The sequence below is a fragment of the Panthera uncia genome, chromosome B4 (assembly GCF_023721935.1).
Source record: "Panthera uncia isolate 11264 chromosome B4, Puncia_PCG_1.0, whole genome shotgun sequence".
Classification (NCBI taxonomy): Eukaryota; Metazoa; Chordata; class Mammalia; order Carnivora; family Felidae; genus Panthera; species Panthera uncia.
The window spans coordinates 59,793,588-59,812,084 of record NC_064809.1 but is presented as its reverse complement, the minus strand read 5'-3'; the positions used below and the strand labels follow the sequence as shown (position 1 = coordinate 59,812,084).

At 33.4% G+C, this 18,497-nt stretch overlaps 1 protein-coding gene across 6 annotated transcripts in view; it reads right to left on the bottom strand.

Moving 5' to 3' along the window:
- CCDC91 (coiled-coil domain containing 91) overlaps positions 1–18,497 on the bottom strand; it is a 357,464-nt gene that overhangs the window by 267,125 nt on the left and 71,842 nt on the right. For 2 of the 6 annotated variants that reach the window (XM_049625210.1, XM_049625215.1), the window contains exons 2-5: positions 16,854–16,880; positions 13,551–13,596; positions 10,527–10,569; positions 8,261–8,339 (exon numbers count right to left, since the gene is read on the bottom strand). In XM_049625210.1, the coding sequence (XP_049481167.1) occupies positions 8,261–8,339; positions 10,527–10,556 (109 nt within the window). In that variant the 5' untranslated portion in view covers positions 10,557–10,569; positions 13,551–13,596; positions 16,854–16,880. Of the gene's footprint in view, positions 1–8,260; positions 8,342–10,526; positions 10,621–13,550; positions 13,597–16,853; positions 16,881–18,497 lie in introns of those variants that run through there. The other 4 variants (XM_049625213.1, XM_049625214.1, XM_049625211.1 and 1 more) reach the window with 4 other exon arrangements.

The window sequence follows — 18,497 nt, the reverse complement described above, 5'->3', positions numbered from 1 at the left end:
TCAAGGGAGTGGGACTATAGGACCAGGATAGAAAAGAAACTTTCACTGTAGAATTTTAATTTCATTTCCCATTTCTTTCATGCTTTTATACTACTACATATGTATGTATATGCCTGACTGTCAAAAACAATAAAAAGTGTATTTTCTGAGACCAAAGAAACATAAGTCAGAAAGACAGCTAAACAGAAATTTAAAAACTAGCATAAAAGCACTAAGCAATGATTCCTACTCTTACTGAGCCATTGAGCCAAAAAGGGCTTAAAATTTTTTTTTGGCTGGGTGGCTCAGTCGGTTAAGCGTCCGACTTCAGCTCGGGTCATGAGCTCACGCCCCATGAGTTCGTGCCCTGCATCAGGCTCTGTGCTGACAGCTCAGAGCCTGGAGCCTGCTTTGGATTCTGTGTCTCGCTCTCTCTCTGCCCCTCCCCTGCTCATGCTCTGTCTCTCTCTGTTTCAAAAATAACATAAAAACATTAAAAAAAATTTTTTTAATGAAAAAAAATTTTTTTGGCTAATTCAGGATTATGATGATAAAGAGTCAGAGTACTATCTTCATCTTAAAGAAACAAGATTTGCTGCCAAACTTCATTTCTCATTAATACAAGAAAATCCCTACAAAGCTCTATTTTTAAGAATTTTAATGTACTGTGTAATATCCTAAAAATCAAACCACTGTCTTTAAAAAGCAAGTTAAGAATTAGAACACATAAAGATTGTTCTATAAAATATTGTAAGATTCAGTTTAAATAGTAGCTGACAATAATTAAAATACATAGAAAAAAAGTTTCTCTTATGTATGATAGTATTTCATATTAATATTTTTGTTCCATGTTTATAACTATTTATAGAGTAAATGTAATTTATTAGATTAGCGCTGTGTCACTAGGACCATGAAGTTAAAACCAGGCACCATGATTCACCTAGTGGAAGCTTCTCATATTACAGAAAAAAATGAAAAAATAAACTTGGAACTCAAAATCTGGAAGAATACTTAGGTACCATCTAGTTCTTTGATTTATAGATTAAATAATTGAGTTTCAGAGAAGTTACACAGTTAGTTGAAGGCAAAGCCGGTACTCCTCACTTCACAGTCAGAGTTATTTGACTCTAAACCACACTATAAACCCAATCTTCAAGGTCATAACAAATATCACTGATATAGTCCCTACTATATGTATTAATAAAGATAGGAACTTCCAGAAATTACTGAAAGCCTGCATGAAAACTAATATTACATGTATACCAATAACTCATAGCTTCATAGAAACTATCATCTTAGTTATCATTTATAAAAACTGGCTCCAGAATAAGAAAAAAATGAGTTAATAATCTGGGAAGTAAGAAAAACTTAAAGAAAGTAGCAAAAGGAAGGTATCTGGTAATCATCCATTCAAGTAATCTGTATAAAGATACTACAAAATTATTATACTACCATGGAAATCCAGCTTACATCCTGGCAAAAAATGTCTAATTGGATACAAAGTTGAACGGATGGGAAAATTTTAAACATCACCCATACTGCCTATTATAATACAGGTATTTGAATATAAGTCACTTTCAAATTTAACCTAAAATATAGATCAGACCAATGAATTCAGTTAATGTTTACTATGACTATGTACAAACCACAGATTATTCTGAAGAAAAAAAATCACAACAATGTTTTCTCAAACAAAAATGTGTGGACTCAGGTTCTGAGCTCTTGTAGATGTGTAACACAGATTCTACTGGAAAAACAGGGTTAGCAAGAAGAGTAATGGGATATTAATAAAATGACCGATTTGTTGTCCTAGGTTTTCCTGGCCAGGAGAATGGAGAATGGAAAAACTGAACCATGAAATCAAAAAGGCATCTGTCTTCCAGGTTTCTCTCTGCCAATGTCTTGAGAAAAATGTTTGAACTTTCCTGTTGGCTTTGTATGCAAATAGCTCCAGATGCAAAGTGAACCACATCTAAGTTATTTGGTTCAACATCTGCTGGTCCAATTCCCATTACTCCTTCTAAAGGGTCGGCTTGTGACAGACAGTTTAGTTTGCCCTCTATATAAGCTGTTTTGAAGGAGCTAATTTGGATTAAAGTATCTATCTAGACCACTTGTTTTTCCCTTTGATGGTCAATGCATTCTAATGTGGTTCTGTGTAGTGCTACAAGGAACTTAGAAACATATTGGAAAGGACAGTATTCAAGGTTTTGCCTCCCGCCTCGCCTTCTAGACAATTTATATTTCTAAAGTTAAAAGTAAAAAGTGAACAGTCATTTGCCTCTAAAACAGCACCACCCACATTGTACACAATGGCAACATGACAATACTTTCTGACCGAATATTCTTTTCATGAAACCTGTATCAAATATTTGAAGCTAAAGTTATTGATAAAAGCACTTATCAATATTAACAATGCATTTCATGAAACATCAGTCATTTGAGCTGACAATTTCCATATGGGATCACTGAAAATGGAATAAGGTCTACAGCACACAGCATTCAGTGTCTGATACACAGCTGACTTTCAAACATTTGATAAATGAGTGAATTAGTGAACGAATGAACAAACAAAAAAACTAAAGAATTAATTTAAATAAATCCCATGGATTCTGAAACTTTGGATCTGCTGCAATTGGAAAGCAATCAGAAAACATACTGAACCCAAACTAAGACTAACAGTCTAATGTTCTTAGAACTTGTAAGGTCAAGTAAAAAGAAAGTCCTTCCTTCAGAAAGGTATGGGTAGAGAGGACAAATTGCATTGAAAGGTAAAAATGAGGAAAAGAGAAGAAATTAGAATATCCATGTATATATGTATGTCCATATTCTATAGAGCACTACTGGAGCACCTGGGTGGCTCAGTCGGTTAAATGTCTGACTTCAGCTCAGGTCATGATCTCATAGTTCGTGAGTTTGAGCCCTGCGCAGGGCTCTGTGCTGACAGTGTAGAGCCTGGAGCCTGCTTCAGATTCTGCGTCTCCCTCTCTCTCTGCCCCTCCCTCACTGGGCTGTCTCTCTCTCCCCCTCTCTCTCTCCCTCTCAAAAATAAATAAACATTAAGAAAACAAATTTCTAAAAAAAAGTAGAGCACTACCAGTCTTATACAAATTTGTAAAAGATGCTTGAAGATGATTCAAAAAACAAGATTTCCTTGCCTTAGAAAAACTCTTATTCTACAAAATACAGTTCTATGAGTTTATAACTCAAAAACTTTCTGATCTTATATACTATGCAGAATCTGGAATGATTTTCCTTTGGAAAAATGTTTAGAAACATAAGTAAGAAAAAAAGAAAACTGGATACTATTATTACGTCTAGACCCTCATATTTGTTAACTAAAATTTAGTCTAACTTCTATTGTTCTCGACTGTTACCTGCTAACACACAGTAAGACCAGACAAGAAATCAGAGGAAAAAAACAAAAACAAAAAAACAGCAAAATAGCGATTCTCTTTTTCTGCAAATCTGTGACTACTCTTGTTAATCATTATTTCCAGGTCACTTGTCTGTATTAGGAATGACCATGAAAGTTCACTGAACCGTAGAGTATACCTTCTTTGCCATATTTGAGTAATTATCTAAGATTTCCAAGATTACTGTATTTTTTAAGGCAAGTTTAGGTTTGCTTCCTCTACCCTGTGGTTGAAAGACTACTTAATTACCTCCAAAGAAGTAAAAACACTTAAAAAGAGTTACTTGTTGTATCACTATATTGTATACCTGAAACTAATACAATACCATATGTTAATTAACTGGAATTAAAATAAAAACTTTTTTGAAAAGAGTTACTTTTGAAAGCAAATGTGTTCTACTACTAATCATCAAGAAATAATTACTGAGCATTGTTTACTATCAAGGTAAAATACTATACTAAGTATTTAGAATTCATAAAGGTTTAAATAGTCTCTACCTACCAAAGTTTAGTCTAAAGTAGACATGTAAAGGTAGCAGTCATAATGATAATACATTGTTTCATATAAATTAGTACACCCATATTCATAGCAGCATTATTTACAGTCAAAGAAAGCAACCCAAGTGTCCATCAATGTATTAATAGATAAACAAAATGTGGTCTGTACACATAGTGGAATATTAGGCTTAAAAAGGAAGGAAATTCTAACACACGCTACAACATGGATGAACCCTGTGAACATTATGCTAAGTAAAATAAGCCAGTCACAAAAAGACAAATACACTATGATTCTATTTACATGAGTTACCTAGAGTTGACAGAAAGTAGAATGGTAGCTGCCAGGGGTTTGGGGGAGGGGCAAATGGGTGGTTTTGTTTAAGGGCTTCAGGTAAGTTTCAGTTTTACAAGATGAAAATGTTCTAGAGATTGGCTGCACACCAATGTGAACATACTTAATGATACTAAACTATACACTTAAAAACAGTTACATGGTAAATTTTGTGTCATTTTACCACAATTAAAAAAAAATACCACTGGCATGACCTAAGTCCCAAGCAAGTGGTGCAGAAAAAAACTGATATAATAGCTCAGAAGAAAGAAGAGTTATGAAATATAGATTCAGTAAAAGCTCTATGCCTTATTTTGAAAGAAAAGTGAGACTCAAGTAAGCAGATAGGAGATGAGGGAAGGTAGGAAAATCAGAGCAATGGCAAAGTGATAATAGACATCATCCAGAAACAAAATGCAGATCAAAGTTTGGCTACAGGCTTCAAAAAGAATAACCATGGAAGATAAAGCTAGAAGGAAAGGCCATGAAATAGAGAGGAAAATGCTTGATAAAGGCAACTGTTTTCACTGAGTATCTTTCACTAAAATAAAGTAATAATTACCACCCTTGTACTGACAGTAAAGGCAGAAAGAAAAGGAGATTGATAACCTCATATTCACTTGTCTCTTACTTACATTCTGCAACTCCCATGATGATGGAAGTGTGGAGACACGTTTTACAGGTTAAATGCCATATATGGTTAAATGCCATGAGATACAGGCTTACAGGAAACAGTTTGTATACAAAATTAACATGTGAATTTCCTTTATTCTCAATGGCAACTTTTTATTATCATCATCAGCTCTGCACAGAAACTAGCATTTTAAAAAGTCCCACTGGGTAAATGATCCTAATAGTACAGTGAGATGCATATTTTGAGGTACCTCGATTCATTAACAGTATTGTAAGCTATAAACAGACACTGTTTACATGATAAATTAATTATCCCAGTTGCTATTATGAAATCATCCTCCAACTAACTGCCAGCCCTGAAGCAAGATAATCATTAGTCACACTAAGCCTACTACATTCTTTGCTTAAAATCTTTTATCCTAATCTCAAAAAGGAAAATTTCTATTCTCCCCCAAGTACTTTAAAAACTTAAACCAAATGTTTCTGAGTAATCAATCTTCTTGGATTTTAGGATGTGGTAAAACTTGGTTAATATTCATCTCTTTTAAAAAGATCTTTCATATAGATTACAGACTGCTAGGATGTAGGTAGAAAACCAGACAAAAGGAGAATATCAGTCTTTTCTAAAACTGAAAAGAATCTACTTTAGATCTCTTAAAGCTTCCTATTTCTCTGGACTTTGGTGTGGAAATGATTAAATTGTTATACTAATTAGGTTGTTCAGATCACTCTTGTCTAAACAACTTTGGATACCTGAATCAGAGGCAAACAATACAATACCAGCAAGCAGAGGAAGAGAAACCATCTTCAACAAAAGAGAAAGATTATTTTGGCTGAGCAAACATCTGCCATGTCTTAACTTCAGCTTGTGGCCAGGTTTCTTTACCTCCACTTCTGCAAGTCACCAAGGAAATTCCAAAAGACTTCAGATCTGACTTTTTAAGGGAGTAAGGGAGAAACTGTGTGTGTGTGTGTGTGTGTGTGTGTGTGCGCACGTGTGTGTGTACGCATGTGCACACTAAAGGAATTGTTCTTTAATTCTAATTAGGCTTTGAGGACTTGACCTACAGATATACAGATACATAGATGGGACATATAACATTCACTCTTGGAGAACAGGAATTAGATAATCTGCCCACAATATACAATTCTTTATTATACTGCCACAATAATTATAGCAAAATGGATTCTGTTCTTGCTTTCACACATAGTAAAGAAGTACAATTTGTCTTCAACTTGTAATCTACTGAAACCATTTCTTTAAAAGCCGCCTCTGACTGTGAGGTTTTTCTCAGTCTCCAATCTCAGTGACCTCGCTACATACAGCCTTTGATACCAGTGACCATCCCTTCTTTGAAATGTTCTACTCCTGATGCCTAGCCCATACTCTCCTTCTCTCTCGACCTTCTGTCTTTTTCTTCCTCCTGTTCCCCAACTAAGGACATCTAAATTTCTCTACTTAACCCTATTCTCTTTACATACTGTTTCCTCCAGTTATCACCTACAACTGCAACTATCATATCCATGAAGAAACTCCCAAACCAAGAACTCCAGCCCTAACCTCTCTCCTGAACTCTAGGTACCTTAAATACACGTCTAGGACAAATTCATTAGGCTTCAAACCGTCCCAAATTAACTTTTTAATAAAAGTCTCTATTTCTGTTCAAGGAAATACCATTCCTTCAGAACCAAGACTTAAAATCTCAAATATCAACTTTGACTCCTCCTTCTCCCTCACATCCAGTCAGTCACCCAGACAGCCCTGATGATGGGTTTTTTTTTCCACAAAAGAGTTATTGAAAAAGAATGGAAATATAATCTGAAAGACTAGATTTCATTCCTAAACATATATATCTGTATCAAACTCCAAAATTTTATAAACCATCATTTTGTACAAGAGGTATACTGAAGCTGGCCTATCTACCTTACAATAAGCAAAAAAGTGACAACACACTGAAAATCCTAAACTGTTATATAAATATCATTATTCCAATTCTTCCTATTGATTTCCACTGTCACCCTAGTCATCATTCATTCAGCTATTCATTCATGTTTTTCTTTAATTATTCTTTCTATGAATATTTATTTAGGGCCAGCTATAAGCTTGGCACTGTGTTCGACATTTAAGACACAACAACAGGACAAACAGACATAGCACCTAACGTCACAAAACTTACAACCTAAAATGCAAGTAAAAAATAGGTGTATATAGGTGTGGGAAGGTTCTCTGGGAAGGCCTCCCAGAAAAAAGAGATTATTAAAGCAGAAGACAACACATAAAAAACAGAGGAGTCAGTATAGTAAGGGAGCAGGAGAGTGTGGCAATGGGGAACAACGTGAGAAATTCCAGGCAAAGGAAACAACAAACATAAAGCCCTCAAACAAGAATGAGCATCCTAACTATGTCATCCTTTCCCATGTTTACACCTTTGTTTCATTTATTCTTCTCTCTTGAAAATCTTTCCCCATTCTCCCCTCTCTGCCTATTGAAATCATAAATATCCTTCAAAGCCCAGATCGATAATATATACTGACCTTCTAGGACAGTACTTGACTCATATGAGGCCTAAAATAAACATTTGCTAAATGAATGGATGACGAAATCATCATTCTTCCCAAATCACAAATCTGCTTCATATTACAAGTATGTATGTGCCTATCTTCTCTTGAAGTAAAGGACACATTTCCCTAGTACTTAATGCATAATAAGCACTAGAAAAATATTTTAGGATGAATAACTCTAATAATCTAAGACTAAACAGAGCTGTTAAAGAAGGATCCTTTTATCTTCTACCTCCAATTTTACAATGATTTGGCAGAGCAAAAAGTCTAGAAAATTCAAAATATTATTTATACATGAATTATATTAATACTGAACATTAGGTCTTCCATAAAATATCTCTAAATACTAGAATTTATTTTTGCATTTGATTTCTTGGATGGCTAAATTTTTATTTTTAATACTTATGAATGACCTTCCTAAAAAAAAAAAACAAAAACACTTCTAAATTTAAATACTGGTGAAGATGTAAAATTATTTTAGAATATTTTTAGAATATAAGAATAAGGAGTCTTTTTAATTAATTAACCAGGCAGTCTAAAAATATTATTTGGTACCTCATTTTCCTAAAACTAAGATGAGTTAGGAAGTGTAAATTATACTTTAATTTCATTTAATGTTCATGATATCATTTTTGGAATCATGCCTCAAGCCACACTGCAGAATTTGTTATGCAATTTATAATCTGTTAAGAGAAAAACCTAAATTAAATCTGGGTCATTCCATTTTTCAGATCAAAGAAGGCTAAGTGCAAAGTAAAAAGGCTTTCAAAGAAAAGGCAAAAATGTTAAATTAAAAAAAAAAAGAAAAAAAAAGAAAAACCTCTCTTACTGCATAGTAGTACCTGCAGGAAAAGCAGCCCAAGGAATAGCAGGAGACGTAGTTTGGGTTTCACCATTTCCACCATCAAAAATCTCTGCAGCCTAGGAAAAAAAGGCAAATTTATTTTAAAATATCTAAAAAGTAGAAATGCTAATTGCAATCAAGCCTTCCAAATTCTACAAGCATATTCTCTGTGATATACCCTCCAAATGACTCAACTGCTTTTCAGTCTTCATTGCTACCACCGCAACCACTACTCACCACCCCCAGTACTCAGGCTGCATTATTTTTAAGTAAAAACCTTCCTTCCTTATTAAAATATATCTCGTGCCAATGAAATTTTTATTTTGTATATACTTGATCACATTTTCACTTGTGAGCTTTATACCTAAGAACTCTAAACTAACTCACCACAAATTTGCTTGTGTATGTTAAGAAAAAATATATTTTACTTTAAAAGTATCAACACCAAATCTTTTTCATTAATTAGCACAAAAGCTAATCGAGATCAATCTAAAGAAATAGGATCCATCTATATTCTTGAATAATCTACCAGGTGGATTTACTGGCAATCAACTCTAATACAGAATTCCTAAAGCGGGTGTTTTAAATTAACAAGCCTTCCTACTAAACAGTTTTAAAAGTAAAGGACAGTCAATTACTGAATGCTGAGTTTGTGGGTAAGAGTGAAGAGTTTTCTCTCCCTTAAGTGTCCAGGTCACAGCAAAATTATTACTGAGAAAAGGAGCCAGAATTTCAATTTGGATTCCGCATTGAGTTGTCAGCCAAAAAGCAGTCAATTGAGACAATCTGCCATGGAAGCTAAGTGACGTAAAATATAGTAATTATTATCTATAAACTATGAAAAATGAACATGGTTTATATGACCAAGGATAGAGACCTTCCATATTTCTACAACTGGATGCAAAAAGAAAGAAACCTAATAACCAATTAAATTAGAATAATTGGTTAACATTTATTTAATATTTAATATTAAATAAATACTGAAATATTTAATACTGAAAAGAATAGATCCACTGACTCTAACAATGAAATATAATTTTACTCTGAGGTAAACTACCCACTTTATTTTTCTCTGATATAATAAATCAAGCATGGTTTAAACAAAGGAGACCAAACTAAGTTTTAACCTTCAAATAACTGACAACTCCTAAACAATAAACTAAGATGATATCTGAAACATATATTATCCTCAAAATGAAAGGAATTTTAACAAAATTTTAAATGTTACATTTCAGTAAAAGATTAAATCACCCAAAAACACCCAAAATATTAAAGAAAATGGAAAAAAACATAGAAATGTGCTAAACAAACACCAGTTTTAGATGAAATAAAACAGGTATTCTCATATTCCAAATATCTCCATTTTGACAGATAAAAAGATCAACGGACGAGAAAAGGACCCTAATCTAAAAAAACTCACACCATTCTTTCATGGTTTTCAGAATACTGAGTATATACTTAATATCTTGTTTCTATTAATGTCTTTAATTAAACTCCCTATTTTTAAAAAACAATCCCCTTTTTACCAAATTCCAAAGTAGGTGAAAATCTTACTAAAAAAAGGAAAAAAAAAATCACAGAGCTCACTTAGTAGTTCCAAGACTTGAGCTCAGGCATCCTGACTCCTAATCCAGAGATTTTCCTGCAAGACTATACTGGCTCCATAAAAATAACTGGGTTACAAAATATTTCAATAAAATGAACACACACTGAAAAGGATTACGGAAAAGACAGTGCTTCTTCAGCTAACAATTTCCACTTACAAAGCATCCAACTCAAACCTGAGAGAATAATCTAACAACACAAACATACTAATTAGCTCTATAAGCCACCAAAAGGCTACGTATTTAATATACTAAATCAACTCATTACAGGTGTAAACATGAAAATATGTGACAGATCTGCAATACTCATCCCTCATCTCACAAGTATTTCCTAGTAGACATGTATCCCAGCAAAATCATCAGCTGACAGTTTTTACAACTTCTTTAATGCTTCCACTAGTAGCACTTAATTGCTTCAATTCAAACCATTCTGATGGGCATGGCCAGATGTTCAATAATAATAAATCATTTTTATCTTTCAAAAGGGATATATTTTAATTCTCCTTGATTTCATTTTTTTATTCCAGTTTTACATTAAAGATGATCAAGAAATAATCCTGAGTACCAATGACAGATAATACATTTTCAAAATAGTATACTCCATTATAATCCCACAAAGTTAAAGCAATTACATAAGCAAAATAAGGTAATTGCACATACCTCAAAACCACCAAAATCATCATCATCCATTCTTCAAGTACACCTGAAAAATATCAGAAGACATTGAAACAAGCCCACACACACAGTTATTTACGTCAAAATATTTTTCTTACTTAAATGTATATACATTTTGACTTGCAAACTAAAACTATTTCATTTGGGTTTTAAGAAACTACTTTTTAAAAACTATATGGGTATGCATTTTTTAATGCAAAAAGACTGGGGGGTTTTTGGCAAAATTAGCCATTCAGGCAAAATTAGCAATTGCTGTGACTTTTTCAGCAACCATGTATTTTGCCATTTGTGTTGAGACGCCAGGAGTGGAAAAATATTCTTTTACATTTTAATTTGCTTTTCCCAAATTGGCGCTAGGGCTCAATTCAATAATGCTTCCTGCTTTTTGCATCTATTCCTCAGTTGTCTGGCAACATCAGCACAAACTCCAGCTAAGAACAGGACTGTGGTGAATTTTTGGAAATCTGTCCCCTACCACAAAGGTTCTTCCCTCGGTTTCATGGCCGAGGTTGATTTAGATTTTCAAAATTGATCAGCATTTTTGAGCTGTGGCCACAACTTCTGGAGCATTTTGATATGTGTATTTTTAGCTGAAACTACTTTGCACTTTTGGAAAAATGTGGAGCAAGTTACTAGGCTGATCAAGATAAATCAAGTCATGTATTCACGAGAGACTAGCGAAGAGAAAAACACAAGTGAATATCCTGAATTCCTCTCTTCTTTACACTTAAACTATGTTAAGACAGACAAGCAGTTAAGAGAATACATGCTTTATTTTGTCCTAAATGTGTGTCATAAAAACGGAAGGAAAAAAACATGAGTACCTGGGCTTTTAGAAGAATAAAAAGAAAAAGCTTTTATCTAACAAACCACTAAAAAAACAAAAAGCCCTGAAAAGTAAAACAAGCAATAGATGGTATACATTTAAATGAAAAATAAGTTTATAATAAATTGTGATTCAGTGGCCCAAGTACTACTCTAGTCAATAACTGGTTTCCTTTCTTATCTTTCAAAAGTGAACTATCCAAATTATTAATTATAGTTTCCTAGACTCACTAATACAAGATGAACCTGATTATAGGAAAACAACCTTCTCCAACTTCTAAAAAAAACCAGCAAAACAAATTAAACCATGCTAAGCAATAATTCTAAAGGGATTTTCTAAGGCACTTTGCTTTAAGTGATGAAGCAGTAGTCATCTATAGTCATGTCTTGCCTTGTCAATGAAATTAATATTAATGCCTTCAAAAATAAATTCAAAAACTAGTCAGAGAAAAATACACAGTAAAACACAATCTCAAGGATTGTTTTAATAGACAAAGAAAACTTATATGCACAGAAACACAGTAGGTAATGACACTAAAAGGAATATATGTAGACAGAAGTACATTATAAAAAGGAAAGACATTAAATTAATCAAAATGAGATACCACTGTTGTCACCATTACCTACAATTTAGTAGTTTGATGAAAATTTTTTAAAGATGTATTTCTCAAAAAAATCAGAGCTAACCAAGTCATCCACATACAACACTTAAAAAATACAAACCAGACTTTCAGAAACTTTTGATGGTGGTTAGTTTAAAATGGAATTCACATTAATTCTGTGTCTCAAGCAAATAGAAATCTGTATGTGATTACATTTTTTATGAAGAAATTATGAAATAAGAGTGATATGGATACTGAGAATTAACCAAGTCTATAAACACTAACTTTGTGTTTTCCACATGTATCCCACGAATCTCAGTAGACAATTAAAAAATATTTTTAGCATCTACCACACTATATCCAAATAATATGGTTTCAAAAAAATAGAATTTCTAGAGTAATGCTTCTATGTGTTTTGTAAATCACATCCCAATAAATTATTTGTAAGATACCAGAAAACTTGCAAACAAAAACAAATAGCCATATTTAACAATCATTTCAGCTTGTTTGCATGTGGTAATGAACCAAACACCATCAGTGTTTTAAGTACTGATTTAACTCTACAAAAGAATGTATTAACAACCATTGATGTTTTCCATACCCCAACAACCTCTACATATTAAAATGCAGATGGTAGTCTTCTACTTTATTTTCAAAGAAATGAAATATTAACACATTTTAAAAGATACATGTGTTTTGGGGCATCTGGGTGGCTCAGTCCATTAAGCATCCACAATTCTTAACTTTGGCTCAGGTCCTAATTTCATGATTTGTGAGATAGACATGGAGCCCTGCTTTGGGTACCACGCTGACAGTGCAGAACCTACTTGGGACTCTCTCTCTTCCTCTCTCTCTCTGCCCCTCTCTGGCTCTCTTTCTCTCTCTCAAAATAGATAAACTTAAAAAAAAAAAAAGAATAAATGTGCCTTGAGTTTCTTAAAATACAATAATTAGAGAAATATTATTTTAAAGCATTAACATTTCTCCAAATAATTTACTTTCAAATCCTGCAATAGTTGCTGTTTCTTTCTAAGCCTTACAAAGAGCAGGAGGAAGTAATATTAACAGCACTGATTTGTAAAAATCAATTTTACTAAATACAAAACACAAAAATTAGTTTTTAAAAAGAAATATTACAAGTGTGTTCTTCTTTACAGATTTAGCTACTCCATCACATTTAAAACAGTATTTTATCTAAAACGCATTTATCCTTTTTAAAAATATTTCTAGCATTTAACATTATATCCCATTAAATTACAACTATAATACAGCAACACCAAATATACCTGTCACATAAGTTATAGAGTCATGAGCCTGACCAAAAAATTGGCAGATCATTAGTTCATCTTTTGGTGTCATGGCAGGAGATAAGATGCATACTTTATTATGATTAGGTATCTACATTGAAAGATATCACAGTATCTAGTTTAACAATTCTCAGACTTCTTTATATCTGAATTTGATCTCTTCTGTTGTGCTAGTATATAAATTCCCTCCTTTATTATTCTCAGTATTTAATATATTGCTGATATTTTACAAGGAAAACATATATACAACACTTAATGTAACAAATTTTTATTACGTGACTCTGTAGAACTGAGCAGTCAAGATCCTCAAGGTGTTACAGTCTAGGAAGAGTGGGGTGGGGGGAAGAGTGTAAAAAAAACATGCAAATTTTAATAACATGAGCTATAAAAGAGACTTAAGAAAGAAGAAAAAGTGTCTAAGGTGGAAGGAAAGATTTACAGATGTGATATATCTAGTAGGAGCATCATAAATGCTTCAGGGGGGGAGATATTTGAGAAATCTATTTCAACAGACCTAACAAAGAATTCTAAATGGCACATTAAGAACGTGCATTTTATTAGCCTTTTCCTAAAAGATAGCAAAGATTTGCTTTGATTGTTTGCTTCTGCATAAACACAGGGTCAAAGAGAATGTGAAATGAGAATACTGCAAAAAATTCTGAAAGCAAATACAAGAAAGATGAATCTAAAACTACTAGTGCGGAAAATAAGGATCAATCACATTTACATCAAAGAATCCACAAAAGGCTTAGGAATGCATGTCAATGAAAGTTGTGTAAAGGTAAAACTCAAAATAAAAGTGGCAGATATATCCCAAGATCCCCTTCTACAATCTGCACAACAGGAAAACTTATAGTTCTTCATCACAGCAGAAGACTGGGTTTATTCCCTGGACAGGGCAAAGCCAAGGGTCTCTGGATTAGAGGACACAGAGACAGCTGGACTAAGTCAAAGTTGTATTCAATACTGAGACCCATTCTCCCAGTCCTCTTTCATCACTTGGCAACCAAACTGCCAGCAGCTAGGTTTCAATCTCTAGTCATCAGAGTAGAAGATTCTTCTCTGGTGAATCTAATCAACTCATGAAAAGGACGTCATCAGAGGCACCACCAAAAAAAAAAAAAAGTTCACTCAGCTATCACTACTTTGACAAATCCTATCCATATGCAGAAAATTTCCAATTTGCTCCTGATTTCAGTAAAATAATGAATAGTATAAAGGCTAAAAGAAAAGATTATCAAGTCAGGTTGCCTTGATTCAAATTCTAGTTCTGCTACTTAAATGTGTTACACTGGGCAAGTTATTTAAACACTGTGTACCTCAGTTTCCTCATCTGTCAGAGATACTACTAGTACTACTACTACTACTACTACTAATAATAATGGTAACTAGCTCTTAAAGTCATTATAAGGATTAAATAAAAAAATAGATGAAGCCCTTACAACAGTCTCTGACACATTCTAAGTATTATATAAGTGTTTGTTACTTTATTAGTAGTGTTTCACTCTTACATATGAGCAGATGGCCAAGGACAATAAAAGATACGAAGAAAATATCTAATATAAAAAATAAGAGACCAAACCAAAGAGAAAGAAACAGAGACTACACAAGAAAATTTTCAAAAAATAAAACCATAACTAGTACTTTCAGAGAATTAACAACAGAAGATAGTGCATCCATGGAATAAGAACAGGAAGCCTTCATTTGGGGGAATAGGGGGAAGAAATGAGAGAGGGATGTGCACCCAGACTAAGGTCTTGAAAATAAAAATGATTACAGAAATGAAAATTGCAGGGTGGAAACTAAAGCTGAAGAAATTCCTATTAAAAGAGGAGTATAAAAGAAAAAGAAATGAAAAGTCAGAGTAAAAACATAAGAAAATTAAAAGATCCAGTCCAGAATATGCAATATCTAATTATCAGGAATTCTAGAAAGACAAAGTAGAGAAAACAAAAGGAAAGAAATCATCAACAAAATAATTCAAGAAAATTTTCTAGAGGCACCTGGGTGGCTCAGTCCGTTAGTGTCTAACTCTTAATTTCAGCTCAAGTCATAATCCCAGGGTCATGGGATCGAGCCCCACATCAGGCTCTGTGCTGAGCATGGAGCCTGCTTAAGATTCTCTCTCTCCCTCTGCCCTTCTCCCCTGTTCATGCTCTCTCTCTATCTCTCAAAAAAAAAAAAAAAAAGAAAGAAAGAAAGAAAGAAAGAAAGAAAGAAAGAAAAAGAGAATTTTCTAAAACTAAAGGATACGATATCCAGATTTAATAGTTCCTCAAGTATCCAAGAAAATAGAAGAACAAACCCACACTAAGGCACAGTAGAGACAAGGAAAAGATCCTACAGGCTCCCAGAGAGATAAAATAGGTTTCGTACGAAGAATAAAGAATACAATCACATTAGAGTCTTCACAACAGCATCGCTGGAAGGTGAAAGGCAAGGGAACAATGCTTTTAAAATTATGAGGGAAAATGATTAGCAGATAGAATTCTAAAACCAGCCAAACCAACAAATAACTAATGTGTGGGAAGACTAAAGTCATATTCATACTTCAAAGTGTCAAAATTTTTATTTCCCATTCTATAGAGTAAACCAAGGGAATAAGACACAAGGAAGAAATGGGGCTAGAAAAGAAAATAGGTGATATAACCAAAGTGAAAACCAAAGGAAATTCTCCCAGAATAGTGGTAAAGTGAGTTCCCAAGCTATATCTATACCACAAGAACAGAGAGCAACCCACCTAAATTTAAAGCAGATCAGAAAGCTCCTGGGAGGACTCAAGCAAATCCAATTAATAGACTCTCTCATGTGTTTTACCATATCATGAGAGTAATTTTAAACAACTGTGGGAGAATTAAGAGTTGAATTAGTGATTAAAACATTAACCAAATTAAAAAAAGAAAAAATAATACGTTGGACAGGAAAAGTAAACATTATAACAGTACTATATTTTTTAGCCATGAATACTATTCACATGGCAATAATAAACAATGAATAACTAACGGCACCAAAATTATACTAAAACCATATCGGAAAGCTAAGAGAAAGAAGAAGCATGTGGTATGAAGTGTAGAGAGGGTGATGAAAGACAGCTAAAGCTTCATCTTCCATATTGGAAAGTTGCTGGGTATGAAACTGAAAAATGAAGAAGTAGCAATAATAAACATGTTTAGGGATATACTGGTAAACACTAAAATTATCAACCATATGTACTAAACATCTTGCTTCTAGAAAACAAGAAAAGGAGAGGCTAGAAAAGAAGAGCAGGCATAGGAGATGGTTATGTTTCATAACAAGTATTTTACAACTTTAAACTGTGGGCACATATAACTGATTTCTTTAACAACAGTATTAGAAGACAGCATGGCACAATGACCAACCATCTATTATTTCTATCAAAATAATTGGAAAAATAAAATTCAGGGAAATTTACTTTTAACAAAACTATAAACAAAGGCATAAATGCTTTAAATTAGTATTTAACCAGTGAAAAAATTAAAATTTTTCATGTAGTCTCCTTAATAACATTTATTCATTAACATTTATTGTAAGTGTTTATACAAAATGGAAAAGCGTACCTCAAACACCAGAGCTGGAAAAAAAGTCTAAGAAAAAAAAAAAACAAAACCTTAGGTGAGTGACTCAAAAAGTACAATCTCCGGAGATCATCCAAATGATTCAATCATCCCAAAGTGTCCTACTAGTTGACACTGTCCACTTAGCACTTCAATCTCTAGCCCATCTGAAAAACTACTGGCTAACCAACATCCTCACAGTCACAGTATTTTTCCATTTGATCCTTTTTCATGCCATATTTCCTAGAAGCAATAGACAAGTGATTTTTTTTTTTTTTTTTTTTTTTTTTACTATCCTGGGCAAACATAAATTGTTAAGGAGAAAGCAGAACAAAGGAAACACACACACACACACACACACACACACACACACACACACACACACCTCTTAGATAAGGTTAAAAATTAATTGCTACTAAGACTGAACTACCTTAAAGAGTCTAACCATCTAAGATCAGAATTTCAGGCTTATCTGTTCAAGGATATTATTTATTTACCTGATTTTCTGTAAGCTCTTCTGAGGTAGTGTCAGGACAATTTTATCTACTTTTAACTCTCTGGTACCTTCAACTGAGCAGTTCCTAGCACATAGTAGGGTCTCAGAAAATATTTTTGAATCAGTGCTTTTGGAAAAAACCACTAAATGAAAACAAATGAGTTGCTAATAGTTCCCACATGACTTTCCTTCCCCTTTTACTTCTCCAAGAAAAACATGTTGGAACTTGAGTGGTAGAGGATCAAGTTGCTAGCACTAAAACAGCTCTATGCATATTAAGGCATGAGTTTGAAGGCCTACATCTTAAAAGAAATTATGCTGCTACACTCCTCTCTCTTAAGTGTCCAGTTATTATTAGGATTAATAATAACTTTGACACTTCCCGGATGAAGCAGAATTACAAAATAATTGCTATACTATAAATACCACTGCCAATGGCAAAATATCGTCACAAGTTAAAAAAATAACTGAGATATTCACTACCTGAAAAACATTCTATTCATAAATGATCAGATAGGAAAACATCCCCAAAACAATTAATAGTTCTAGTAACTAAATATTTTCCTTTATATAATTTTCATCTGTACTTAAATTTTTGTCTTTGCCAGCCTTCATTCAAGAAAATTTACATATCCCAGCAGGTAACAAGAAACAAAAATTGCAAAACACTTAGACTCTCCAAATGCTTACCTATTTTCCAACTCTTTGGCTAATTCTTCTATTTTCCAACCTCTTTGGTTAACTCTTCTACCTCCTCTAACTCCTTCAGAGCAATCTTTCCCTCAGCTGATGGATCTATGATCCTGTCTCATTATCTTCTCCTTGAAAGAGTGCATTCACTCTCATGATCTTAATGCTCCACTCAAATTTTCCAAAATTAACCACCTCACTGGGTTCAGTCATATATTTCCAACCAAATAATAAATACTTTTGTATGGCTATTTTACTGTCAACTCAAAATTCTCACTGTATGAATTATACCCCTATCTGGCAAAATCTCGGCCCTCAATGAATATTAGTGGGCAGATATCACCTCTTCTCACATTTTAAAAGAGGACACAGTCCTCTAGATAGAAGGAAACAAGATTTAAGAAATACTACAGTCTCTTTCTCATCTTTACTTCTCTCCAAGAGAAAAATAATCAAAATAA